This window comes from Bubalus kerabau, chromosome 17, assembly GCF_029407905.1.
Source record: "Bubalus kerabau isolate K-KA32 ecotype Philippines breed swamp buffalo chromosome 17, PCC_UOA_SB_1v2, whole genome shotgun sequence".
Classification (NCBI taxonomy): domain Eukaryota; kingdom Metazoa; phylum Chordata; class Mammalia; order Artiodactyla; family Bovidae; genus Bubalus; species Bubalus kerabau.
The window spans coordinates 54,609,433-54,636,212 of NC_073640.1; the positions used below are offsets into that span (position 1 = coordinate 54,609,433).

The 26,780-nt window shown below is 60.2% G+C and overlaps 2 protein-coding genes across 6 annotated transcripts; one reads left to right on the forward strand and one right to left on the reverse strand.

Moving 5' to 3' along the window:
* Positions 1–912: 912 nt before the first annotated feature.
* ERFL (ETS repressor factor like) lies at positions 913–5,775 on the forward strand. Its single transcript, XM_055552630.1, has 5 exons — positions 913–979; positions 3,950–4,184; positions 4,515–4,710; positions 4,804–4,921; positions 5,327–5,775. The coding sequence occupies exons 1-5, from the start codon at positions 913–915 to the stop codon at positions 5,773–5,775; spliced, it is 1,065 nt and encodes a 354-aa protein (XP_055408605.1).
* Positions 5,776–6,648: 873 nt separating this feature from the next.
* Positions 6,649–26,780, reverse strand: ARHGEF1 (Rho guanine nucleotide exchange factor 1). 5 transcript variants are annotated; one of them, XM_055552626.1, is made up of 31 exons: positions 26,647–26,725; positions 24,778–24,930; positions 22,064–22,106; positions 21,886–21,969; positions 20,893–21,006; positions 18,673–18,771; positions 18,366–18,408; positions 17,873–18,119; positions 17,194–17,223; positions 16,832–16,931; positions 16,579–16,675; positions 16,468–16,497; positions 16,091–16,228; positions 15,072–15,177; positions 13,573–13,740; positions 13,177–13,322; positions 11,222–11,368; positions 10,827–10,909; positions 10,467–10,592; positions 10,264–10,378; positions 10,038–10,138; positions 9,870–9,947; positions 9,579–9,654; positions 9,310–9,477; positions 8,700–8,787; positions 8,466–8,552; positions 8,046–8,113; positions 7,868–7,954; positions 7,333–7,496; positions 7,150–7,252; positions 6,649–6,889 (listed from the first exon to the last, which is right to left on the reverse strand). In XM_055552626.1, exons 2-30 carry the CDS (start codon positions 24,789–24,791, stop codon positions 7,169–7,171), a joined length of 2,931 nt encoding a protein of 976 aa, XP_055408601.1. In that variant the 5' UTR covers positions 24,792–24,930; positions 26,647–26,725; the 3' UTR covers positions 6,649–6,889; positions 7,150–7,168. The 5 variants fall into 5 exon arrangements, with proteins under 5 accessions (XP_055408601.1, XP_055408602.1, XP_055408603.1 ...); XM_055552627.1 differs by lacking the exon at positions 24,778–24,930 and having other exon boundaries at positions 26,647–26,780; XM_055552628.1 differs by lacking the exons at positions 24,778–24,930; positions 26,647–26,725 and adding an exon at positions 25,436–25,663.

Below are 26,780 nucleotides of genomic sequence, written 5' to 3' on the forward strand. Positions count from 1 at the left end.
GAGGCAGATCCAAGGGGGAGGGGTATATGGGGGGAGGCAGACCTAAGGGGAGGAGGTGTTTGAGGGGAGAGGCAGACCTAAGGGGAAGGGGCTGTCTGAGGGGGGCCATCTGCAGAGGAGGCAGGCCCAAGCGGCGGGGGTCTGAGGGGGACAGCGGGTTTAAGGAGGACATCTGAGGGAGCACTCCTGCGGGCACTGGGGGCCGCTCTGTGGGGTGGGTGGGGCGGAGGGCAGGGCGGGCAGGGGCTGGGCCGGCCCCCTCCCAGCCCGTCGGAAGGCCGCCCGCCCGCCTGGTGCTGGCTGGCTCTGGGCGGACAGATGAGAGTGCGGGGCGGTGCGCGAGCTGGACCAGCCAGCCCCGGGGCCAGCCGGGCGGGGTGGAGGTGGGGGCGCAGAGGTTGGGAGCGGGACAGACCGGGGACAGCCACAGAGGGAGACCGAGGGAGAGCCCGAGACGCAGAGACGGACCCCGAGAGGTCAGGCGCAAGGCGAGGGATGAGGCGAGGGATGGAGAGACAGCGGCAGAGACGGTGCGGGGTGGTGCGGGGCGCGAGTGTGAGCCGGGAGTGTGAGTGAGTGAGTGGCGAGGAGCGCGGAGGGAGGCTGGGAGCCCGCGGTTAGTGGTGAGGCACAGAGGAAGGGGAGGCTGCCGGGAGGACTGGCCGGGAGGGAAGGACCGGGCGCAGGGCTGGGAGAGGGACTGGGAATGACGGGACCAGCGGGCAGAGGGGTGCCTGCAGGGGGAGGAGGGGGCAGGATGCAAGGGGTGAGGGTGGCTGGGGCCTGGGTGGGTGGAAGGGGACGTCCCCCTGCAGTGCCAGCCCCCAACTGACTTGGGTCTGTCTCTCTTGCTTGCTCCATCCTGTCCTCATCCATCTGTCTGTCTGGCCTCTCTGCAGGGCTGGCTCCAACATGGACTGTAGCTGCGTCTCCGACCTTCTCTTCGCTCCACCTGCCCTGCCGGCTCTCTGGACCCCTGGTAACTGGCCCAGACCTGCCCCACCATTTCCCCAGCCCTGGGGCCTTCCCAGTCCTCTGGCCCCTCCTTTCTGCATCTCTCACTGTCCTTCCTCCATCTGCCCGGGGTCTGGGGTCTCGGTCAGAGTCGCCTGAATCCAACCCCTTAATGAAAAACTTGACTAAAAACTTCACGGCCAGATGTCCCTGCCACCTGCCTGCTGGGACATGAGGGTCTTTTGGAGGACAGGTGAGGTGTGGAGGTCTGAGTGGGACAAGGATGCTGGGGCCTGAAGACCTGGGGTCTCGGCCGGCCGCAGTCTGCTTCCACCCGGGACCTGCGGGCAGAGAAGCAGGGAGACTTGAGACAGACGGGCGCTGATGGCGCAGGGCTGGGACTAGAGGGGCACTAGACCAGGCGCTGGTGGGCAAGTGGGCAGACCCAGGCAGGGGAACACGGAGGCGCGGCCCAACCAGCTGGAACAGGAAAGAGGGCGATTTGCTTGGAAGTGGACACCCAGACCAGGGATGTGGACGACAGTAAGACCTGGACGTGCATCTGAGTCCAAGTCACACGCTCCACAGATGGGCAGTGAGAGAGAAAGGGAGAGGTGTGTGTGTGTGTGTGTGTGTGTGTGTGTTTGTGTGTACACCACGAGACAGAGTGAGAGGTGAGACAGACTCCGTGCTGGTTATTTAGGATCCTGGTGTGTCTCTGTCACCCTCCAAGAAGAACGGGTCGCACTGGGGAAGTGTGCGTCCATCTCTTTGTTGAACTGGTTCTGCCTGCTTGTCCGTGCACATCCAAGGTCACCTGAGTGTGTCTCCAGACTGAGTGTGTTGTGTGTCTTTGGGACTCAGAGTGTCCACAATTCCGGGTTGGGGGGGCGGGATGTCTGCCAGCTCACCTCAGTAGGTGAAAAGCCTTTGACTGCTCCTTCAGTGGTGTGTGGCATTCTGAACCAAACGGAGGTCTAATCTCGCTGCATTTTGGGTTGCGTGGGTGGGTGGGTGGTCCCCCAGGCCTCTGTGTCAGGGGCTGTGTCTGTGTTTGGGGCGTGGGGCTGGTTCCGTGTGTCACTGAGAGTGGCTGTGCACTGGGGGCTGTGTTGTCTTGATGTGCGTGTGTGTCTGTGTGCCGAGATTGTGGGTCCTCCTTTCTCTCATTGTGTCGGCACGTACAGCACACCCGAGAACACACGTGGAGGACAGGCCTGGATGTGTGTCTGTGCATGTTGTCAACTTCGGGGTCATTGGGCGGGTCTGTGTGATACATCCACTGGGACGTGTTCCGGGTGTGGAATGGGCCAGAGCTCATGTGTTGTTGATTCATTCAGCTGTCTTCTTAGATGAGAAAGACCCCAGACGGAGTTGAGAGAAAAATTCTCTTTAGGGAGGAAACTACCTGGCCTTCTCCAGCCTCGGGCAGACCCTGGGCAGCCTGGCTGGGACCCTGCTTCTCCTTGCCTCATCCCTGAAATTCTAACAAGCCAGAGAAGGCAAGGAACTGCCTGGGACCACACCAGCAAGTGGATACCAACAGTCTCCCAGCTCAGAGACCCTGACCCCGCCGCCCCAACCACCTTCCTTTCCTGCAGATTGCAGGCTAATTCTGCCTTCTGTTTGCATGCCTGGGTCTGGGGCCTCTGAGGAGGGGGACGGGGACAGAGGCTGTGGCACAGAAGTGGGACCCAGGGCCTGGAGCCTTGTGGGTGGGCGGTGAGATATAGGGGTGGGAGAGCCCCTCGGCCTCCACCTAGCATCTGTATGTCTGGACACTGGGGTGCAGGGTGCTCATTGGAGCTGTGGATGCTAAGAGTTGGTTGTGGGACTTCCCTGGAGGTCCAGTGGTTAAGAATCTGAGCTTCCACTGCAGGGGGTGTGGGTTCAATCCATCGTTGGGAACTAGGGATCTCAGGAGGCAACCAAACAAAAAAAAGAGCTGGATGTTTGTGGCAGGGGCGGGGATGGGGGGTGCTCTACTGTTAGGGTGTCACGAGGGTGTGACTGTAAGGTTCACATACGTCTTGGTGTAGCACTCACGGTCTCCACCACAGGGTGTTTCATGTGGGCTTTTGGGGTTCTGTCTTTCTCATCGCAGTTGCGTTGTTAGCGGGTCCCAGTGCTGAGGGGCCTGAGATGTTTGCAATTGTGTGTGCCTGGTGTGAATGCCTTGGTGGCACGTTTGTAGTGTCATGCTCCAGCGGGAGTGTGGCTCTCTGATACAGCTGGGGGGTCCCTTGAGGGTGAGTGGGTGTCTGTGTGACAGGCTGTGTGCTGTGGGCATCTGCACACACACGTGCTCTCAGACGGACATGGCACAGAGGCAGGGCAGGGACACAGGGAAGTGACAGGTATAAATATACGGACGGGTACGGAGGCTCATGTGTACGCAGGCCCAGCCTGGATGTTCCAGGGTGAGGTCAGCCAGGGCGGCGGAGGGGTGCAGGGTGGTGAACTTCGGGGAGAGATGGACAAGGGACAGGGAGAAGAGACAGCAGGAATCAGGGGCCATTCAGAGTGCACAAGAGATCAGACCTCAGGGCGGGCAGGACCAGGATGGGGCAGTGCAGGGAGAACGCAGTGGAGGGCGTGCCCTTTCCTGCAAGCCCCTCCCAGACCCTCCCCAACATCAAGGACAGGGGAATCTGGTCCCTGCCACCCTCCAGCCCAGCTGTGCCAAGGCAGGAGTTGGGCTGCAAGTGCCAACCCAGGGCCCCCAGACAATGAGGTCTCTCCCTCTGTTTGGACAATCTAGGGACTGGACACCAAGTGGGGTGCGGAGAGTGGGAGATGTGGAGATGCTCCCCAAAGATGCCTGAGGCTGCTCATTAGAGACCAGGGGTCAGGGGAGATGTGGAGATGCTCCCCAAAGATGCCTGAGGCTGCTCACTAGAGACCAGGGGTCAGGGGAGAGGGGGCACCTCCTGGTCCCCCGAGCCCCCGCCTCGGCGCACTGACCTGGGGCCACTTCCCTGCCTCCTGTCTCCAGGCTTTGCCTTCCCGGATTGGGCCTACAAGCCGGAGTCGTCCCCCGGCTCCAGGCAGATCCAGCTGTGGCACTTTATCCTGGAGCTGCTGCAGAAAGAGGAGTACCAGGGTGTCATCGCCTGGCAAGGGGACTATGGGGAGTTCGTCATCAAGGACCCCGACGAGGTGGCTCGGCTCTGGGGCATCCGGAAGTGCAAGCCTCACATGAATTATGACAAGCTGAGCCGGGCTCTGCGGTGAGGAGGGGCTGGGGACCTTGTCCTGCTCCCCTCACTGTCCCTCTGGGGCCCTGTCCCCTGGGGGCTTTCCCTCAACTTCCTGGGGGCAGAATCGTATGGGATCCCAGTGCACAGGGCTCTGTGCCTGTAGCTACCATAAGTATCCACTTGTGAGTGAAGGACCAAAGCCCTGGACTTTAGAGCCACACAGGACAGGATCCCAGCCCCTGCCTGGCCCTGTGACTTTGGCCTCAGTTTCCCCAAGCTGTTGTGTTCTGTGCTGGGCGCCAAGCAAGTGTTGGGGGCTCTGCCTTCACCTCTGCATCAGTGTCCTCCCTCTGCTCACAGCTACTACTACAACAAGCGGATTCTCCACAAGACCAAAGGGAAGAGGTTCACCTACAAGTTCAATTTCAGCAAAGTTGTGCTTGTCAATTACCCGTTGTTGGACATGGCGGCCGCCACCACGGGCTCCCCGCTTCTGCTGACCCCTGGTCCCTTTGGGGGAGCCCCTGGCCCAGATGCTCCTCCCCTCACCCCCGAGGTGAGTTTGGATCTTGGGGTCCCCAAGCCCTGAACCTCCTGGGGAGAGGGCAGCCTGTCTGAGCGGTACCTATTCCCTCACCTCCCTCTCTAGACCCTGCAGACCCTGTTCTCTGCTCCACGCCTGGGAGAGCCGGGGGCCCGGGCACCCCTTTTCACCCCCGAGACAGACAAATTGCGTCTAGACAGCCCTTTCCCATTCCTGGGCTCCGGTAAGGGCCTGGGAGTCCAGGGGTGCCTCTGGGGTGGGCAGGCATGCTGTACGTGTGTGAGGGAAGAAGATGGGCAAAGATAGAAGGGGGAGAAGCCAGGACGCAGGAAGGAGGCCCTGGGTGAGGCTGTGTGCGTGCGTGTGTGCATGTGCGTGTCTAGAAGTCAGAGGACGTGAGCGAGGTGAAGCAGAGAGGAGGGAAGCTGGAGAAGGGGTCAGGCTGGCAGCAGAGCTTTTGGGGGGCACTAAATGAACGGGAGGCAGGCAGGGAGGTGGAAATGAGGGGAGCCACGTGAGGGTGGGGAGATGCTGTGTGGGAGGACGATGGGAGAAATCAGGTGGAACACGGCAGGAAGGAATGACCCAGTCTACCTGACCCGCTCTGTGCCCATCACCTTCTCCCCAGGTGCCACTGGCTATTCCAAGCCCCCTGGCCTGCTGGGGCACTTCGGCCGCGCCTTCCCTGAGCACGCCTGGAACTTCAGCCCGTACCTCACTGGCCCCTTCCCCAAGCTGCCCCCGCCTCTCTACCCACCACACTTCTACCCCAACCCCCTGGCCAGTTCTCTGGGCCACCTGCCCTCGGCAGGGGCAGGGGGCGGCCCCACCGCCACGCCCCTGCTGGCCGCCACCGGGGAGGGCCTGGGCCCGGAGCGCCCCGCGGGCCTGGCCGTGGCCCAGCGCCTGGCGCTGCCGGGGGCCGGGGGTCCAGAGGCTGCGCTGGGCGGGAAGGAGGACAGCGACTCAGAGCTGGAGATCACCGACGTCAGCGGCTGCAGCTCTGACAGTGATGGCGACGAGGGCCTCCCCGTGCCCCCCAAGGCCAAGGCGGGCAAAGGCGGGGTCGGCAGCTGAGCCGCTGCGGGGAGATGGATCAGAGACCAGGGCAGCCGCCACGGGGCCTCTTCCATGGTCTGGTCTGCCCTTGATGTCCTGCGGGAGGCTGGGCCTGGGCGCATGGCTGCCCCAGGCTTCTTCCCCAGCCCCAGACTGGGGGGTGTCACCTCCCCTCTCCGGCGAGGGGAGGGGACACGATGACCTCCAGCCTCCTCCCCAGGCTCCAGTGTGAGCGGGGGGGTCCCCGCCTGACCCCCCTCTCCTGAAGTGCAATATGGCGCCCAGCCTCCCCCCTGCCCACCTGCCCCTGTGCTGTGACCTGAGTGTTTGTGCGGCCTTGTCTCCCCCGTGCCGGCCCCAGTGCTGACGCCCGCCCCCCACCCCTGCCCACAGGCCCCCTGGGGACAGGGAGCTCAGAGCAATAACCCCGCCCCCAGCCCCCACCCAGGAGGGCCCCCTTTCCCCCCAACCCCCATCAGCCACCCCCAGAGATTTACTACAAAAATAAACGAACAGAAAGAAGTGTGAGATGCTGGATGCCCAGCATCGTCGTGGGTGACCAAGGGGGCTTGGGAGTGGGGGCTGCGAGGGGTGTGTGTGTTGGGGGGGTGGCCCTAGGGAGTCAACATTAAGACACGGAATCTGATGAATGCAGAGGCGACGCGGTGGGACAGATGGAGGAAGCAATGCCAGACAGTCTTAGGGGGGATCGGTTTCCAGACGCCATTCTGGGGTCCTTCCCCGCCCTCACACACTCAGACCTCTCCTTAGATAATATATATTAAAAAATAAACCTCCAATTCAGGATATAAAAACAGAGCAAAGGCACTTGGGGGGTGGGAGATGGAGGGCCTGGCCACCCCCCCACCCAGGCAATACTGAGATGGCCCAGGAATGGGGGCCAGGTGGTGCCCCCCTGGAATGAAGCCCTGAGTCCCCCAAGCAGGAGGGAGAGAAGACCGAAGCCAGTGGGAGGTGGCGCGGGGGCAGTGTTCCCATCTGGGCGCCCCCAACTCCCCCAGGGCGTGGCCTGGGGCAGCCTGGCTCCCTCTCCTCAGGCCCCTGGGGTTGGAGACGCTGGGTAGTCACCGGTCGTGCAGTGGTGGGTGGCCCGCTCCTTCTTGCGAAAGGCCTGGGGCAGGGGAGAGGCAGGAGCAGAAGGGAGATGGGGGGAGAGATGGAGAGAGATGGATAGGGTGGAAGGGAGGGTGGGGAAGCAGCACAGAAGAGCCACAGAAACAGAGATGGAGACAGGAGGTGGAGTGGGGAGATGCAGAAAGTCAAAGATGGAGGGAGAGAAATGGACGGGGCTGTGCAGCTGTTAGCATCCGACGGGGCCACTCGGGCGCTTCCTCTTTGGCCTGTGCCCAGCTCCCCTGGTCCCTCACTCACCTGCCTGGGGCAGGGGGCCTCAGGTACAGCCAGACTGGGGGACGGTGTTCTCCCCAAGCTGAGACAGGAGGAGTCTCAGGCGGCAAAATTCCTCCTCCACCTCCTGGTTTTGGGGGATCATCAGTGAGAAGGGCTCCTCCACTTAGCCCCTTCCTCCCCACTCCCACCCCCAGGCCACACCACCTCTAGCTGTTTAATGGTCTCCTCCAGGCTGAGCAGCTCCTCCCGAATTTCTTGGGGCTGTGTTGGGCTCAAGGGGCTGCCCCCTGGGACCCCATCCCCTTCGAGGGGAGGCCCTGCCCCGCTGTCTTCCTCCGAAGGCAACAGGAGCTGTTTCAGGGTCAGCACTGCACAGGGGTGAGGGGACAGAGTCAGAGGTAGGGGGGCGAGGGCTGGGAGATGTAGCTGGGGATGGGTGTGGGCCTATGGTGGGAAGGAGTCAGACCTGAGGAAGGGGCTGGGGGATGTGAGGAGGGGTGCAGGGGTGTGAAGCTGGGGCCGAGGGGGAGGGCACCCGGGGAGAGGCTGAACTGAAGGTCAGGAAGGGACAGGGGCTGCAGGAGGCAAAGGAACTTGGGGCCACCAAGGACGGTGGTGCAGCATGGGGCTGTGCACGTGGTGGACTGGGTGGGCTTGCTTCCGGCGCCTGAGCACAGGCAGGTGGGAAAGCAGTGTCGGGGAAGGCGGTGGCCACCCTGCGCGGGTGGGGCTGAGCTACCTTTCTGAAGGGCATTGGCAGCGAGCTGGCCCTCGAGGCCTTGTCTGCAGAAGGGCAGGAGGGAGTTGAAGAGTCTCTCCATCCGGCCTGGGTTGGGGAGCGGAGAGGGGGCTCAGACCCTGCCAGGCTTCCTGTGGAGCCCCCCACCCCCATTCATTGCCGCTCTATCAAGGCTCACCATCTGCCGGGGGCATCTCTCGGCTGCCATTGCCGTTTTCGGAGCTGCTAAGCAGGGGTTCACGGGTGCTGGGGGGAGCAAGTGCCGGGTGACCCCACTGCCCTGGCCCTGGTGGGCAGCAGGGGCAGGGAGACAGGGAACTGGAGGTGGGGAAGGCAGGGAGGTCCGGAGATAGAGACAGAGGTCGAATTTGGGAGACAGGGAGACAGAGAGGCTTGGCCAGTGGAAGACAGAGAGGCCTGGATTGGAGACAGATGGGCCGTGGTGGGGTGGGTGCACACGTGCACACACCTTCACGTGCATGCACACAGACACACACGTGCACATGCACGCCCATGGAGACTGGGCTGGAGCTCGGGTTCTGGGGACACACGGGGAGGCTGCCCCTTGACCTCTAGTTCCCTCTCCTGGCCCCCTCACCTGCTGGGGCCAGGCCGGTGTTTGGGTCGGGAGGTGCGGGCGGGGACCTTCAGGCATCCAGCGGTCTCGGTGATGAGGGTACACCAGCTGAGGAGACAGGCCAGCCCCCTGGGCTGTCAGAGCCCCCAAACCCTGGGCCAGGACATTCCTCCCCTCCCTGTCCCCAGAGGCCCTGGGGCCCGGGCCTCCTCCTCATCCTCCTCTACCCGCTCCAGGAACCCAGACCCTGCTCACATCCTCCGCTCAGACACCGTCTGCGCCACCAGCTCGTATATCTGGGCCTCCTGGTCCCAGGTAAAAATGACATAGAAGGCTTTGTGATCTACAGGGGGAGAGAAAAGTGAGGCTCAAAGCCAGGATCACCCCAACATGCCCCTGGGGAAGTCCCCCATGACCTTATGGCTCCCAGGACTCAACTCACCCACTCTGTCCCCCTTCCAGAGCCCTCCCTCATCTAATCAGGAAATAAGTCCCCTGTCTGCTCTACCTACAAGACTTCCAGCACCACTCCCACCATCATGGCCCCACAGGTTTCAATTCCTGCTCCCTATAGCCCCCAAGAGGCAGCCAGGGCATTTTTTCAAAATACTGCTTAGAACTGGCAGCTCTTCTGTGCAAACACCTGGGGGCAGTTTCCTATTTAACTTAATAAAATCCACAAGCCAGCCTGGCACCCCAGCCGTGTCCTGTCCAGGGTCCCCCCTCCCAGCCTCAGCCTCAGGGCTGCCAGCCACCCACCCCCATCCCTCCCCCGCCCCCACCGCCCCTGGGCGCAGAGCATGCGCGCCCAGCTCTTCGGAGGGTTCCTCTGCCATCCTGGGGACGGCCGTGCCCGGGGCCTCACCGGTGGCCACCTCGCGGGTCATGGCGGAGGTGAGCCGCAGCACTGGCCGCAGCATGGTTTTGCCATCGGGCGTGGGCGTCAGCGTCCGGCTGTGCGACTTAAGCAAGAACCGCTCATCCTGGCGCTGAAGCAGCAGCAGCAGGTCATCCAGCAGCAGCACGTGGACCTCTGCGGGTTGGGGGGCAGGGCTCAGCACCCCCACCTGACACCCTGGCCCTGAGGTGCCCCCCCCCATCCCCGCCCTGCTCGCTGGCTGCCCTGGCGCTCACCCACAGCCTTGTCCTTCGTCACCCGCCACGTCAGTGGGCCCTCGTAGATCAACCTCTTCCTGGTGATGTCTAGGTTCTGGAGGCAGGAAGGAAGGGGTGATGGCCGGTGAAGGCGATGGTGGGGTGGGGGAAGGTGGGGATGACCACGGGGGGTTGGTCAGGTCAGCTCATTCCCCGCTGGGAGATAAGGGGGGTGGGGTCAGAGGTGAGGGGCCCCTCTTGCTTCCTGGGTGAGCTATCAGGGAATGCTGAGCGTGGGCAGAGAGGAGGGGAGGGGAGGGGGGAGGGCACCTTGAACTCGCTCAGCATGGGGTCGTTGCTCTGCCGCAGGTGGGTCAAATCCAGACGCCTCTGATAATCTTTGAGCCGCTAGGGGCAGGGAAGGGAGGGTCACTGGCTTCCACGGATCCCTGCACACGCACACCCCACCGCCCTGGCCCAGGGCCCTGTCTGGCTCACCAGCAGGTCCTCCATGTCCCGCACAGCAAGGTTGACGTGTTGCAGAATTTCCCGGCAGCACTCAGCTGCCCGCTCCACTTTCTCCCGTTCCACCGGCTCTTCTGTGGGCAAAGGGGGAGACCGGGCCAGGGGTGAACCCCAACCCTGGAAGCTCCAGGTCCCGAGGCCAAGGCTGGAGGCCGGAAAGCCAGGGTCCGGCAGGACAGAGCGGGGCCGCTCTCTCTACCTGTGTTCTGCTCGATGCTCTGCAGAAGCAGTGGGTACTTGGTCAGACGCTGCATCTCCGTGGGGATCATGTCCTTCAGCTGCAGCCGGCGGCACCGGGGCCGGCTCTCGGCATCCTGCAGGAACAGCAGCGCTGAGACACCAGGACGCCGGCCCCCCTCCCCGGGAACCCTGGGGCCCAGACCACCTCCCACCCCACCTAACCTGCACGAAGGTACAGAACCGGGGATCCTTGCGCTGTTTGGCTTTGAGCTGCTCTAAGGCGAACGACTGGCGGCTACAGAAGCGGGAGGAGATTTTCTGGAACCACGAGCCCTCGGCACCATCAAACTACAGCGAGAGGCAGGTCAAGGAGGGTGTCTCAGGTGGGATGGAGGACATGGCTAGAGGCCCAGACCCCTGGGGCTTGGATGCGGGTAAGGTTGAGACCCTGGGCCTGGGTTCCAGGTCCCCAGCCAGGAGGAGGGGGCGGGGCGGGGCGGGGCGGGGCGATGGAGTGGAGGGGCGGGGCAGTGGAAGGGAGGGGAGGGGCAAGTAGGCGGTGACTGGGCTGGGCTCTCTCACCCGGGCCAGCAGCACATCTCCGATCTCCTTGATGAGGTAGCCACTGTCCTGCCTCCGTTTCATCAGGGAATCAAGGAATAGGGCTGTAGGGAGCAGAGAGGAAAGGCGGTGCTCTGTCAGGGTCCTCGAGATTGGATGCAGAGCTGGTCTGGTGCTGGGGGGTGGGGGGTTGGACTGCAGGTGGGTGTGTCGGATCCTTGGGGCCGGTGACCGCCCCCCGCCCCCGACTCCCCGCCCCATGCCTGTTGATGATGTGTCCCTAGGAGGTGAGCTTTGGGGATCTGGGGTGTGGCCCTCCCCAGTGCTAGACCAGAGGCTGCCCGGGGTCAACAGCAAGGCAACGGAACAGAGAGCTGGCAGGTGGGACGATGGGAGGGCCACAGCCCCGCACTCACAATGCACCTCGATGAGCTCGTCCAGGCTGGGGAAGATGTTCTGGAGCTCCTCCTGGGAGTAGTAGCCCGCGTCCGCCATGGGCTGGTAGAAGACGTCGTGGAGCACGCGGAGCATGCGCACATGGGCAGCCTCCGTCACCAGGAGCTCTGCGGGGACAGTGGACAGAAGGAACAGTTGGGGTTGGCGAGCATGCAGACTTTGGGGGTTTAGGGGGGCCCTCTCAGAGGCAGGCTGGGGAGGGGATGGTACAAGGATGACTCTGGGTGGAGCCATTCGCCCCTGAAATAGCCTCTGAGAATTCCTCCACCCCACTGCCTTTCTCATATGGCGGTTGCAGCCAGCCAAGGGGACCAGTAGTCCCAGTTTGCCCCATACCATGGGTTTCCCAGGACATGAAATTTTCAGCGCTAACTAGGTCGTGTGGGCATGCACGCTCAGTCATGTCTGACTCTCTGTGACCCCATGGACTGTAGCCCACAAGGCTCCTCCACCCATGGGATTTCCCAGGCAAGAATATTGGAGTAGGTTGCCATTTCCTCCTCCAGGGGATTTTCGCAACCCAAGAATCGAACCCATGTCTCCGGCATCTCCTGCAGGCAGGCAGATTATTTACCAACTGAGCCACCTGGGAAGTCCCCAAACCAGGACAGTCCCAGGCAAATTGGGGACAAGTTGGTTGCCTTACTGCGTGCAGCTGCGTTTCAAGTCTAACCATCCAGCAAGTTTCTCAGGCTGTTTCTGGCACAATGACTCTGACAGGTTGATGGCCTGGGATCCAGGGGCCTCCAGGGGGTGCATGCCCGAGTTCCAGTGATCCCCAAAATCCCCAGAGACTAAATGCATGATTTTGAATGTTAAGTATGCATGTATTTCTGGTGAAAGAAACTGCCATGCTGTCCAACATGGTAGCCACTAGCCATGCCAATAACTCTAAATTTTGCTTAATTAAAATGAAATATACTGCACAATTCAGCTCTCAGTTGGGCTTTAGATGCTCAACAGCTGTTATGTGGCTGGTGGTTACCATGTTGGAAAGTACAGATATTTATTGCATGTTACCATCATTCCAGAAGGTTCTATCAGATGGCACTGGGAATGTTTTGATTATTACTCTCAGAAGGATCTGTGACCCAAAGGGCATCTAGCCACTGCCCTAAAACTTCTGAATGAGAATCCTTCTCAACCATTAAATAATCTGTAAGTTAACTTCCAAATGAGCTTCCCGAAACACTCTACATCTGGCAAACCTCCCTCAACACAGTGACAATTTGAAATCACAAGGAAGAATTAAGACAAAAATGGTATCTCTCAGCTCAGAAGCAAGCATTGCTAATAATATATTCTCTTCCCAAGCTTCTGGGTGGGAATCTTTTTCTCCCGAGTGCTTAAGATCATAGTCGTAACAGCACTCACAGCTAAATGCTCTGACCCTGGACCCATCACTGTGCTGAATACACGAATCATCTCATCTCCATCTCTGTGGGGCTTTTAAGGGAGGAGTTATCACTGCCCACATTTCACAAACAAGGAGGCAAAGGCTTATGCCTGAAATGCAACTTTTATAGACCGTTTCTGGCTGTTCACGTCAACACTGTCCTGCACTACAAAAAATTATTTAGAGAGGATTTCCCTGGTGGCCCAGTGGTTAGGATTTTGTGCTTCCACTGCAGGGAGAGAGTGTGGGTTCAATCCCTGGTCAGGGAACTAAGATCCCACATGCCGTGCAGCATGGTCAAAACAGAAAATCATTCCTTGGAAATGTCACTTCCAGCAGCTGCTTTCCCATTTGTTCCCTGGGATGTTCCAATTTAGCTAACAAACAGCCCTCTGAGGGAACTGGGCAGCCTTCAAGCTCTGGTGTAAGCAACACCTAGATGGCCATCCCCCTACATCTGTCTTTGCCAGAGGTGGGCTGTGTCCTCGGCCGCAGTGGGCTGAAGAGGGTGGCACTCACCGCTGATGACCTCCTGCCGCTTCACCTGGCTCTTGGGCAGGCTGTGCAGAATGTCCTGGGGGACAAGCTCTCGCCAGCCAGGCGGCTCCTCCGGTTCCAACTCCAGTCCTGAGCGGCCCGGCTCTCCCTCATCTCCAGGCTCCGGGCTGTGGGACAGAGGCCTCATCAGGTCCCTGGCTCAGGGCATCCCAGGAAAGAGCCTTTGACTCCTTCCACGCCCATCCCCTAGGGTGGCCCAAGCTGCGGACTGGCCCCCAGATCTCTGGAAAGCAGCCGCTCACCCCTCTCCTGTGACCACTGGAGGCCCACAGTGACCTCAGCATCTGATATCCCCCACCCCAGCCTCCCTGACTCTCCAGGCTGCCTTGGTGGATGGAAGGGGGGGCAGTGACGTACGTGGCTCGTCGGGTAGGGCCAAGCACGGCCGTGGCGGAGCTGGGGTCCATGTCCACGTCGCTCCGGGAGCGGCCCCCACCCCGGCCCTTAGCCCCGAGGCTACCCCGGGAAGGCCGGCGGCGGTCACTCACCCGCAGGCTCTCTGAGCGCCCCAGACGCCCTGACAGCCTGGACCCCGAGGCCAAAGACAGAGTCAGGCCCGGACAGAGACAGGGAGAGACCAGGACAGGGAGAAACAGGGAGAGACCAGCACAGGGAGAGACCAGCACGGGGAGAGACAGGGAGAGATCAGGACAGGGAGAGACGGGGGGAGACCAGGACAGGGAGAGACGTGGGGAGACCAGCACAGGGAGAGACGGGGGAGACCAGGACAGGGAGAGACGGGGGAGACCAGGACAGGGAGATATGGGGGGAGACCAGGACAGGGAGAGATGGGGGGAGACCAGCACAGGGAGAGACGGGGAGACCAGCACAGGGAGAGACGGGGGGAGACCAGCACAGGGAGAGACAGGGAGAGACCAGGACAGGGATCAAACATGCAACAGAAGAGAGGAGAGAGTCAGAAGGACCAGTGTAACTTTGGGGTGCAGGGGCAGTGGGGGGTGGGGGGGTGGTCAGAAGGGATACTGAAACTGGCCGGGGAGGGTCAGGGACAGGGAACCCAGTAGGGAGCGAAGGACTGCCCCCTCCCTTCCCTGAGGCAGGGGGATGGGGGCAGAGCCAGGAGGCGAGGCGGGGAGGGGGGTTTCAATACTTAGCTCTTCGGCTGGGAGGGTGGTGTCCCCACCCACCCCTCACAGGGGTGTAGGGGAAGGGGTGGCCCCTGGGGGGAGGGGAGGGGCTGGGAGAAATGGGGGAGGGGCTAGCCCTCCCCCTACCCAGGGCCCAGGCACCCACCTCTTCCACTTTCTGGGGAGAGAGGGGGACAGGGTCAGAGGTGGACCCAGAGGGAACCCGACTCACCTCCCCCACCCACCACAGGGTCCCCAAAGCAGCGGCACGAGGACTGGCAGGGGGCAGAGCCTGCCCCCCAACTGTGAGGGGGACAGGGCCCCCAGGCATGGAGCACAGAGGGCTGGGGGGAGGGAGGGAGGGGGCGCTGGGAGGCAGGAGCAAGGAGGCTGGGCTGGAGGCTTAGGAATGGGTAGGGGGGATGGATGGAAGATGGGGTGGTGGTAGGGGCAGAGGGAGAGGGGCCAGGAAGAGCTGAGAGGGGGTAAAGTGGAAGACAAGGAAGGAGGAGGAAAGGAGAGAAAGAGGGAGCAAGGGGAGAGGAGAAAAAAAAGTCAGTGAAAAAGGAAGGAGAAGAAGGGAAGGAGAAAGGGAGGAAGAAGGAATGGAGGGAGAGATGAGGAAAGACAGGAGGAAGAAGGGAGAGGAGGCGAAGAGGCAAGAGCAGGGCAGAGTGGAGTCGGCTCGGCTGGGGACGGGCGGGCGCAAGTGGCAGCACGACCCCCAAAACGCACCCCCCCACCCAGCCCACGCCCAGCCCCGGGCACCTTTCTGTGTCAGCAGCCTCCTCTGTGCTCTCCAGCGGCGCTGGGGCGTCCAGGCTGGCTGGGCCCTGTGGGGGCGGGTCCCCCACCTCCAGGAGGGCATCAACACCTGTGGGGACAATGTTGAGGGGGGAAGCAAGGCTGTCTGGAAGGCCCCTGTGGTGGTGAGACCCACACCCCCCTATACCCTGGGGGCCTCCATTCCTTGAGCCATCCGCTGCCTGGCCGGCACCACGTGGCTGCTCTGTATTTTAGTGGGGGACAGACAGATGGAAGCTGGTAAAGAATCTGCCCGCAATGCGGGAGACCTGGAATCGATCCCTGGGCTGGGAAGACCCCCTGGAGAAGGGAAAGGCTATCCACTCCAGTATTCTGGCCTGGAGAATTCCCTGGACCGTATAGTCCATGGGGTCGCAAAGAGTCGGACACGACTGAGCAACTAAGCACATACACAGACAGATGGAAAGAGCTCTGAAAACATGGGCGGCCAGGGCCCAGTGGGTGAAGATGTTGCAAAACTGGGGTGCTAGTCTCCCACTTGGAGAGGAGACTGGATGCCTCCATATTCATTCATTCTCCCAACACTCCACTGGGACTTGTGGGAAGAGAATGTATCCCATTTAGAGGGGAGGAGGCTGAGGTTCAGAGAGAGGAAAGGCTTCTGACACAAGTAAACTGCAGAACCAGGATTTGAACCCAGGCCCTGGTCAAGTGGCTGTCTGCGGGGGAGGTCACACAAGGAGTGGGAGACATTTCCAAGGAGCAGCACGTTCACCATCTAAGGGGGCTGGTCGGCCATGGACTTAGAGAGGGTTCTGGGAAATGAAACCATGGGGGTTGGTGGGAAATGTAGTCCAAGGAGGTGGGGAAATCCATCACCAGGACAGAGGTCAGAGCTTAGGAGGAAAGCCGTGGTAAGGGTAAACCAGGGGAAGGAAGTGGTTATCAGTAACACTGGTGACAAGGAGCAGGGAGGGCGGAGGACCAAGGGGCTGTTTTGCTGTGGGGTCTAGGAAACTCACCTGGCTCCCGGTCAGGGCTGTCCCCAGACAGAGGGTGCAGAGAAACTCCGGGGGTGTCCTGCCCAGGGCCTCCGAGATTCCGGTCCCGGGAAGGCGCCCCCTGACCTCCCTTACGTTCTGTAAGGCCCGGCTTCTCAGCTAGAGACGTATCAAGGGAGAAAATGGAGTATGAGAGTCAAGCGACTCAAATCCACAAGGGCCGGGGGATCTAAGAGGCTGCTCTGCTCGGTCCTACCTGTCGCCCAGGAGACCCCTCCTCCACCCTCGGACTCAGGAGTCCCAGCCCCTTGCCTCTCCTCCCCTCAGACCTTGTGGGTCCCCCCACCTCCCCTCTTAGGTCCCCAGGATGGATGATGCTCTAGGTTCAGGACCATTACCATCAACTTCGACCTTCGGGTGTCGAAAATCTGGGGGTGAAACGAGAGATGGGATCGTGAGGTGGGGGCAACACAGGGAAGTCAGGGCAGGGCCAAGGCCGGGCACCTCACCCTGGGGCTCTCCCCGGTTCCAGCGGGCGGCATCCAGGAAGCTGCTCAGGCCTTTCTTGGTCTTGGTCGGTTCATCTGACCGCCGGTTCCCTATCATCTGGGAAAGGAGTCGGGGGAGGGGGAGCTGGGCATTTCTGGACCAATGTTGACAGAGGGCTCAAACCTCAGGGGCGCAGAGGCTTCCCGGGGTCGGGTGGTGGGGAAGGCCCTCTCTGGGGAGGAGAAGGCCAGGTTTGGGCGCTCAGGGAAGCACCTTTTTCCGAAAGAAGTTCCTCCCGGACTTCTTGTCCCCACTCTTGGTCCGCACCCCAAGGTGCCGCATGTACAGGCTGATGGCGTTGACCACGGCGGCGCTGTGGGGAGGGGACGGTGAGGGGGAGGGGATGGTGAGGGCGCACGGATGCAGGGACCCCGCCGCCCCTACAGCTTCCCCTCCGCTGGCTTCCCACCCCTGCCCCACAACACTTCCTGCTGGGCATCTGAGCAAAGGGAGAGAGAGGAGGTTCTAGGGAACAGAGCCAGGCGTGCAGCTCAACGCCCAGGCCCCCAGGTAGACCCCCCCATCCCTCGGGCCTGTGACACCAAACTCCCCACCGCCCTCTTTGCTTCCATCACCTCTTCTCCTCATCGTTAGAGATGGTGTGCCTGTAAGAAGAAGAAAGAAGTCTGTGACCAATGTGCTAAGCCTGGGGCCCCTGACTACCCAGCACAACAGGTCACTGTCCCCTTCAAAGCGGGGATGGGGGAGGGGCACTCTGCCGAAGCATCTGGGACAGACAACTGCTGCAGGAGAGACCCTCACTCGGGGTGGTGGGAGTTGCAAGGGCAGGACCCAAAGCACAGGCCTGAATGCAAGACCACGGACGGGACCTGGGAACTGGGAGGGACCCCCAAGCTGGGAAGGGAAGATGCAAAACCAGATGGGTGAAAATGCGAAGGCTTCCCAGGTGGCACCAGTGGTAAAGAACCTGCCTGGCAATGCAGATAGACGTTAAGAGACACAGGTTTGATCCCTGGGTTAGGAAGAGCCCCTGGAGGAGGGCATGGCAACCCACTCCAGTATTTTTGCCTGGAGAATCCCATGGACAAGAGAAGCCTGACGGACTACAGTCCATGGGGTTGCAAAGAATTGGACATGACTGAAGTGTGCACACAAGGGCCCCAGAAGTCAGAAGAGGAAACCAAATGCATGGAAATGACCCCTGAAGCTACAGAGGGAGTCCAAAAGCGGATGGGACGAGGATGGGATAGCAGAGGGTGCCCCCTGGGCTAAGGAGAGACCTGCCCCACTCACTGCATCTCCTCCAGGTGGGTCAGTTGCCGCTCAGCCAGGTGCCGCTCCCGGGCCTCGTAGCTGGCACGGTCCCGCGCCACCCAGGCCCCCAGCTGGACCAGCTCCTGCTCCCAGGGTGTCATGCCCATGAGCTTCTTGGAGCGGAAGTCCTCCAGCTGCCGGACCACGGCTACCTGCTGGCTCTGCGCCACCTCCTGCACGAACTGCCGCTGGAGGTCCTCAGGAAAGAGGTCAGGCCGCGTGCGGTCTGCGGGGGCAACAGGGCCCGGGCTGGGGGCCAGTTCCCTGGGCCGTGAGTCTACCCCTATCCCTGCCCACCCTTGGACTCTGGCAGCCATGCTTCCTTGGGCTGGGGTGGCCATGAGACAGGAAGGCATCTCTGCTGTCCAGGGACTGTGGTGAGAGCGTGGCCTCCCACCCCGGGGGGGGGGGGGGTTCCTGGTCCCTGCTAGAGACCTCTCCCTCACCCCAAAGTCCCCTTTCGTCTTCTTACCAAGTTCAAAGGCCACGGCAGGAGGGACCATCACTCGTAGAATCTGCTCAGGAGAGAGAATGGAGTGAAGGGGAGGACGCAGCGGTGAAGGGGCAGCCGTGATGGGATGAAGGGATGGTAGCCCAGGCAGCAGGTGGGAATGATGCTCTGACAGAAGGAGCAGTAGATGGAGAGCCAGGCTGGCACGAGGTCTCCCACCGGGCAGGCCAGGCCTCCCTTCACGCTGCCCTCAGCAGGGTGGAGGTTGGGAGGAGTAGGGTGGCTGCCCAGGGGTTGGGGATGGGGCCCCCTCGAAGGTGTCTCTCACCGAATGCTTATCCAGGAAGCTGTGGTAGAAGTCGATGAAGGCCTTCTTGAACTCCTTGGGGCCCAGGGAGCCCAGCATGTCCGCATGCAGGCAGCAGAGCTGGGGGACACAGAGCGTGATCCATCCTCTTCCTGCCCCACCCAAACTGCACTGCCTCTTGGAAAGCCTCGGGATGCCAACCCTCTGGGAAGTGCTCCCTGATGTCCCCCATCCCCACACCTGACTCCCTCTCAGCTGCCTGGGGCCACTGCACCATTCCCTTAATTTTCTCTCCTGTGAAATGGTTCTTTGGTCTGTCTTCTCTCTGCTGCTGCTGGTAACAAGAGCTGCTGTTACACCGCCCCCAGCTATACTAAGAGGGCTCAGTGCATCCCAACACTGTCCAAACCCTCTACCTATTAATCTGTTCAACCATGGGGAGGACCATCATTATCCCATGTTGCAAATGAGAAAACAGTTAGTAAGTGACAAAGTTGGGATTGGATTTCTGGCAGTCTGTCTCTGCAACTCTCCATTGCAAAGCAATACTGTTACTCAAGGGTGTGTGTGTGTGTGTGTGTGTGGCAGCCAGGAGGTTCTGATTCATCGGTGTCTCCGGGCCTAGCGCACAGCGGGGCTAATCACATAAACAGAAGGACGAGTGACGCTCGCTCGCTCATTCATTCGTCAAGCATCCCCTGAGGTTGCCTGTGGAGGAGCCCTCTGCTGGGTGACACTGGCAAAGCTGTGGGGCCTCCATCCTGTCCCGGCTCCTGGCAGACTCTCACCAGGTAAGGCACATGGTCTCAGTCGGCTAAGAACTCGCCCCAGTAATCTATGCCTGCCCCCTCCGCACCCCTCCAAAAAATAAAAACTCCATCTGAGGCTAACAGGAAGCAGCCCAGGTGACCACAACCATCTCCCGGCCGCTCCACCAGTCAATGAGGTGGGAGAACAACATGAGGACAAATCTCATAAGGCCAAAGGCCATCTGGGTCACGTTAGTCACACCCCTGGCCCTGGCGAGGCCTCAGTTTCCACATCTGGAAAGGGACACAGCAACCAGCACAATCCCTGGGCTAAGTTCCAGGAGTTCAAGTTCCAGAAACACTCAGGCTCAGCAGGGGGACTCCTCTGCCCAGAGGGCCGGTGCCTCAGGCATTAGGGGAGGCTGGGTGGGGGGAGCACTTTTCTGGCAATTTCCTGATTTCCTGTTTCTGAAACTTTGGTGTCAGTCAATACAGCCTTCTCTCTGCCACCCCCAGGCATCCCTTTCTGCTACTTCCATCAGTCTCCTTGTTTTCTGGAGGGGGCTTCCCTGGTGGTTCCAGATGGTGAACAATCTGCCTGTTTTGTGAGAGACCTGTGTTTGATCCCTGGGTTGGGAAGATCCCCTGGAGAAGGGAATGGCTATCCATGCCAGTATTCTTGCCTAGAGAATTCCACAGATAGAGGAGCCTAGTGGGCTACAGTCTATGGGGTCGCAGAGTCAGACACGACTGAGCAACCAACACTACGACCCACGTCCAGTACAGAGCAGTGCTCTGGTCTAAGCCCAACTCCCAGCTTATGCTGGGCTGTGTGGGGTCCTCATGGGACAGGACCCCAATCCACAGAGCCTTCTCCAGCCAGCACTGGGCCTTCTTCCTCCCTAAGCCACCTGCTGGGTTCTCTAGACTCTGCAGGCATCTCCCAGATAGTATGGCTCTGCATCCACACCTCCCCGGTATTTTCTGCCTGATACAAGTTTTCTGTAGCATCCATTATGTCCTCTGTGCCTCGTGGGCTGCTTGTAGCAGTCGCCTTGTTTCTGGACCAGGGCCTGCTGTGCTGCCTAGGCCCGAAAACGCTACTGGCTTTCTCCCAACCACCAGCCCTGAAGCACTGACTGGAGGCACCTGCAGAGCACTTAAGATTCTGGGGCTAAGGGCGCTGTCACTGACGGGTGATGCTGCCATGGGCATGGGAGAGCAGCCGGGGCATGGTTTTTCTCTAGGTTGCTGGATTCTGCGTTGCTCTGTGAAACTGCACCCTGCTTTGCTCAGAAATTTACACTGGCAGCTGCAACCTTGTCTGGGCCCCATGGCTGGCTTCCTGGCTCTCAAGCTATGTGCTCTGGGTCTCTTTCCCAGACCCTCCTGACATCCTCACGGGCCTAAAGCACTGAACACCGCGGCAGGTCCCAGCCCCGCCCCGTGCCTCCCCGGCCCCGCCCCCGTGCCTCCCCGGCCCCGCCCTCACCAGGGGTCCCGGCTCAAACTGCATGGCCACGTGCTGCAGGAGGGCCATGAGGTGGGCCGGGCGCCGCTTCACCTGATCCAGGTTCTGGAACTGGTTGTTTTGTTCCTCGGGGTTCTGAGGGGCAGGGATGGGAGTGAGACAGAGGGGGGCGGAGGAGGGGCTTGGGGCTTGATCCGCGCCCCTCTTCCCTGGCAATTTCCCCAAAGGATCCAAGCTGGGGGGTGGGGGTGCTGATGATGCCACTGCTGGGATCGTGGCCAGTCAGGGGGTGGGGAGGATGGATGAGACTTCATGTTCTAACGGTGGGTGGTGAGGAGAGAAATCAGGAGAGATGGAACGAGGATCTGAGCTGTCATTACGGGGAGTGGGCAGCGATAAAAACTGCGATCAGAGTAAAACGGCTGACAGCTTGTGCTGTAATATCAAAAGGAGGCACTGAGGATGGGGTGAGGGGATGAGGAAGGAGGTATTAGGAAGATGAAAGAGATATAGGGGCTTCCCTGGTGGTCCAGTGGTTAAGAATCTGCCTTGCAGTGCAAGGGATGCCAGTTCGATCCCTGGTCTGGGAGGACCCCACATGCTGCAGAGCAATTAAGCCCGGGCGCCTCAACTACTGAGCCCACGTGCAGCAACTACCAAAGCCCTCATGCGCCTAGAGCCTGTGCTCTGCAACAGGAGAGAAGCCACCGCAGTTGAGAAGCCCACGCATTGAGAAGCCCACGCACCGCAACAAAGAGAAGCCCCCAGCCCCCGCCCCCGCCCGCCACAACTAGAGAAAGCCCGAGCTCAGCAATGAAGACCCAGCACAACCAAAAAATAAACTAAATACATCTTTAAAAAAGAGAGAGAGATGGGCAGAGACAGAAGGCCGAATGACAGCATTAGAGGATGGAGAACAGGGTGTAAGCCAGTGCGGACGCTGAGCATGGGGCTTGAGGGCTGGGGCCCCGGGGAGCCTGAGACAGAGGCTTTTCCAGCCCGCCTCCCTCTCACCGTCTTCAACTCAATCTCAAAATCCTCGTCCTCTGCCCCGATGATGCTGACGGGCGCCAGGCCGGGTCGGGGGGGCCCTGGGGCCTGTGGAAGGGGAGGGATGGCTTCAGCCCACATTGCTCCCCGCCACACAGCGCCCCCCACCCAACTCCCTCACCCCTCGCCCCTCTCCACTCACCGCCCCTCGGGCGACGTCTTCTGCCTCCATGGGCACAGCCGGGCTGGGGGAAGAGGAGGGGCCGCGGTTAGAGGGGTGGGAGGCGGGGAGAGCAGGGCGGTTACTCACAGATTCCTGGCCCAGGTGCGAAGGTGAGTAAACAGCCTCCTCTCCCCCCATCCCGGCCTCCACAGCTCAATGGGGCCTCTGTGTGGCGACAAAGAGCCCTTCAGAGGCCAGCCAGGGCGGGGAGCCCGAGGACAGGGAGCCGCGTGTTGGGGGGAGCTGGAGGCCAGGAGCCTGGGTCCATGAGAGAGCTGTGGCCCAAGAGCCTGCGATTTGGGGTCCCCTGATGAAGGAAGGGCCTGGGGGCTCTTGGATCTAAGTAAGGGAGGAGGGGTTGGGGAGTTGGGTCCTAGGGGGGCAGGGCTTGCAGGCCAACAGAGTTGGAAAAGTTAGAGGGGAGCTGGGAGGGAGATAACTGGGGTGTGGGGGCTTGCCTCTGACCTGCGACAGGCCTGGGGCAGGATGTTGCCTCTGAACCCACTAGCCCCACTTCCTGTGACAGGAAATCACAATAGCAAATCCTCCAACCCCCAGCTCTCTCCACAGAAGAAAACAAAACTGCGAACCGTCCTCCTTCAGGGACCAAGAGGCCTAGAAGCCACTTCTCTCCCTCGGGGCCCTGGCATCTTTCCGGCTCCCATCCCAGAAAGTATGGGACGGCTGTCAGATAGCTCATCCCCCCAGGTGCCTCTGTCTCCCTCACCCCACACCCACCTGTCCCGTCTGTCTGTCTGCCAGCTTGCCTCTCCCCAGCTGCTGCCCCCTGGCTGTCTCTCCCTTGAGTCTGCCTCCTGTCTTTTGCCTCTTTCCTCCCTGATTCTTCATTTTTGCTCTCCCTTCCTTCAGACCTGGCTCATTTTTTCCCACCGGCTCTGCCTCCCCTCCCCCCACATCCGCCGAGGCCCCACCCTATCTTCTCTTGCTCCCCGTCTCCCCTCCTCGCTCTTCTCAGCCTGTCTCCCTACGTCTGGTTCCTGCAGCCACTGTCCCCGCACCTGTCCGTGTTGCTCGCTGTCTCGCCTCTCTCTCCCATCTCTCGCTGTCTCTCCCATCTTGTCTCCCTTAGAATCTCCACTTCTCCCTGTGTCTTCCCACCGACATCGTCGGTGTTCTTAATTAGTCTGACTAATGCCACTTGAGCCCGTGTGTCAGGCAGGAAGGAGCTGTGGAAACGGGTGGGGTGTACCACGGTGGGGGGGGGGGGTTCTCCCCACAGCCCAAAGCTATTTATAACCCTCATCGCCTGGTCGCCTGAGTCCCATCCTTCTCCTCTTCCACTGGCCTCCTCCCTAGCACTCAATAAATGGCAGCCGGCCTTTTGACTCTGATCATTAAACAATAATGCCTTCTGGAGTGTCCCAAGTGCCATCCTATGGGTTCACCCAAGCTGGCCTCATTTTGATTCTTTTCCATAAAGTGTGTTTGTCCAACATCCAAGCTTGGGTGACTTCAGATCTGAGCATTGTTAAATGTTCACATAAATAAAGTTGCAAACCAAGGCAGAAGAATAGTAGTAATTATTTATTATGAGAGCTGAACTTACACTGCACTTACAGTGTGCTAGGCGCTGCTCTAAGTGCTTCTCACAGAGTAACTCACTGAAGCCTCATAACCACAAGCAGCGCCATGCTATTATTACTCCCATCCGAGACAGAAGACCGTCACCAGGCCACCAGCTGCAGCTTCTGGGCTGGAAGGCATGACCATGGACACGGAGGGTCCACGCTCATCCCACTCAGGGGTGGGTGGAGAAAGTTCGACAGAGGCAGGGGTGATTCCAAAAGGGCCAAGGCAAGGACAAAGGTTTATCTGAGCAAATGCTTAGGTGCCAGGCAGGCCTCGGAACATGCACTTGATATATATTACCTCCTTCATTCCTCATCACCACGATAGGAAATAATAGCTAACGCGTAATGTGCACTAAGTGCCATCAAGTACAGTATTAGTGCTTGACAGGTATAAACTCAATCCTTTCAGTGACCCTGAGCAGTTGTCTTAGTACTGCTATTATTCCCATTTTACAGAGGAGGAAACTGAGGCACAGCTTATAAGAGGCAGTGCCAGGATTCTGACCCAGGCAGGCTGGCTCCAGAGTTTATGCATTTAACTCCCAGAATGTGCTGCTTTGAGAGCATGGGGAATCCGCATGCCTACCTTAGGAAACTGAAATCTCAATCAAAGCTGAGACACAGCAGTTCTCCCTACGGTGTCCGGGTACATGGACACTGTGGCCTGGGCAGAAGTTTAGACTGGACTCAGCTACTCCACAGAGGCCTGGGCTCAGAGAGGATTGGGGAGGAGGGTGGCTCCTTAAAAGATGGGTCATGAAGGAGTCCTGCAAAGTTAGAGAGTGATAGGTGGAAGCGGTCAGATGGATCTAAAGGCAAATGACAAGGCCTGCAGTCCAGCAGGAGGGTGCTGTGTGCATGGGGCTGTAGAGATGAGGGCAGGGTGACAAGGTCCTTAACGATGGGGGTCTGAGAACAAAGTGGGCATGCACAAGGACTACATGGGCACCTGGGTATTATGCAGGGCTCGGAGTCTACAACAGGCTTTCCTGGTGGCTTAGACCACAAAGAATCTGCCGGCAATGCGGGAGACCGGGTTCAATCCCTGGGTCAGGAAGATCCCCTGGAGAAGGGAATAGCTACCCACTCCAGTATTCTTGCCTGGAGAATTCCATGGACAGAGAAGTCTGGCGGGCTGTACAGTCCAAGGGGTCGAAAAGAGTCGAACACGACTGAGTGACTCACAGTTCAGGGACTCTAAGATATTGAGTGGATGACCCTGGTCTCCAAGAACCTCTGGGAGCCTTAAAGAAACTAAAACACAGAGTAGTCAAGGTTAGTCCTTGGAATGCCTAAGGCCCCGGATTCTGTTTGACACATGGTGGTCTACAAGGATCCTTGGCCCACAGGATCATAAGTCACACAGGATCGTTAAGTCCATAAGGGAAAGAAGCCAGTGTGTGGGACCTCTGGAGATTTAAAAGGGGTACAGAATTCTATAGGGGAGTTTGTTGGTCCCCGAGACCCACGGTCCATAGGGCCCCGGATTCTAGCAGATGCTATTGATGTATCGAAACCCCCCTTCTGTAAGGAGCTGCACATCCACGCGGGGTCATCAGGACCCCTTAGAGGGTCTGTAGGACCTAGTGATCTACATGGAACGTGGCAGGTCTACACAAGCCCCAAATCATATGTAGGACGTGGCGGGTGTACACGGGCCCTAAATCCTACACGGGATTTGGCAGCGTGCATGGTCAGGGTTGCTGGGGAGGACGTGCGGAGTCAGAGTCTGACGCCCGCCGGGGGCCGCGTCCCTCACCTGCTCCAGGTCGGAGGCGAAGCACCGCAGCAGCCAGAAACGAAGCCTCCGCGCGCCGGCTCGGGCTCCCCCACCCCCGACTCGGAGTCGCTCTAGCCAGCCCGGAGTAGGCCTTTGCGTCCAGCTCCACTCCTCCCGCCAGCCGTTCTAGCCCGCTCCTGCCGGGCTCCAGCCCAGAAAACTCTACTCCTCTTTGCCAGCCGCTCTAGCTCTCCGCTGAGCCACGCAGGCCAGATAGGGCCGCTCTGGCCTGTCTAGGAGGGCTGGCGTTTCCGTATATCGACTGCCCCCGTCAGTCTCCTGGACCCCGCCCCCTGCCCCCCGCCCCCCCGCTGGAGGCCGGGATAGTTCCAGCCCCCAGATCAGTGTTCGTTCAATCCGAGATCACGGAGTCGCCCCGACCCCTAGCCGACCCCCCCCCAGACTGGGGTCCCCGTCCTATCTCGCCGCCCTAACGTGGGACCGTTTGAATTCCCAACGCCTATACATTAATTCTCCCTGCAGTGCCCCAGCCCCAGACACCCCCGCACACTTTCTGCTGGGGCTGCAAAACAAAATCCTTTACATCTAACATGCAGAAAAAGTAAATACCTCTCTCCGGGCCTCAGTCTTCCCATCTGTACAATGGGGAACGATCTCCAGTTTTTGTCCCCTACAACCTATTTCCCAGGGTATAATTCCTGACCCAACCCAGAAAAAGACCTTTCCAAAAAATGCTTTCAAACGCGTTCTGCAACTTTCAGCTTCAAGACAGCCTATGGCCTATTGCCACTTTTCCTTTTGAGTGGCTCTAAAGTATGCAGGCTTGGAGGACGGCGCTTGGCTGAAAGCACCTGCGAGTTCAAATCCCAACTCCACTCAGTCTCACGATGTGCGTGCCCTGGGACGAGTTGGTTTTACTCCCTGGGTCTCAGTTTCCCCACCCGTGCAATGGGAGTGATCATCCGTCCTCCGCCGGACGGTTGGGAAGCTTTGACCCCGGGCTTGCAGCCCTCATCTCACCTCCCGGGCCCTCAGCAAGTATTACTTCTCCTCTCTTTGTCCCCTTTGACAGATGGAAAAACTGAGGCCCAGGGATGGGCGGCTGCTGGCTCAGCCGGGCCGGTAGGAGGCCCCTCCACGGCCAGCAGCGCCCAGCCCCCTCCCTCCTCCTCCCCACTTCCCCTAGCAGCCGAGGGGAGGGAGGCCGGGCGGGGCCAGGGACGGTGTACCTGGTGTCCGCGCGGGGTGGTGACCGGCGGGGCGCCCGAGGTCGGGCTCGGCGATCCCGGGCCCGGTGTCCCGGCTCCCGCTTCCTGGCTCTGGCGGGGCAGGAAGTTGGGGCGTTTTTCCGGAGGCCCCAGCC

What these genes read in the sequence shown, in the direction of transcription:
- ERFL (XM_055552630.1), top strand. Translation starts at nt 913, where the DNA reads ATGGACTGTAGCTGCGTCTCCGACCTTCTCTTCGCTCCACCTGCCCTG. An exon ending in AAGCTGAGCCGGGCTCTGCG is followed by an intron (nt 4,185 to 4,514) that starts GTGAGGAGGGGC and finishes CTCTGCTCACAG; the next exon opens with CTACTACTACAACAAGCGGA. An exon ending in TTTCCCATTCCTGGGCTCCG is followed by an intron (nt 4,922 to 5,326) that starts GTAAGGGCCTGG and finishes CCTTCTCCCCAG; the next exon opens with GTGCCACTGGCTATTCCAAG.
- ARHGEF1 (XM_055552626.1), bottom strand. An exon ending in GGCCCTACCCGACGAGCCAC is followed by an intron (nt 13,323 to 13,572) that starts GTACGTCACTGC and finishes TCTGTCCCACAG; the next exon opens with CCCGGAGCCTGGAGATGAGG. An exon ending in CGAGCTCATCGAGGTGCATT is followed by an intron (nt 10,910 to 11,221) that starts GTGAGTGCGGGG and finishes TGCTCCCTACAG; the next exon opens with CCCTATTCCTTGATTCCCTG.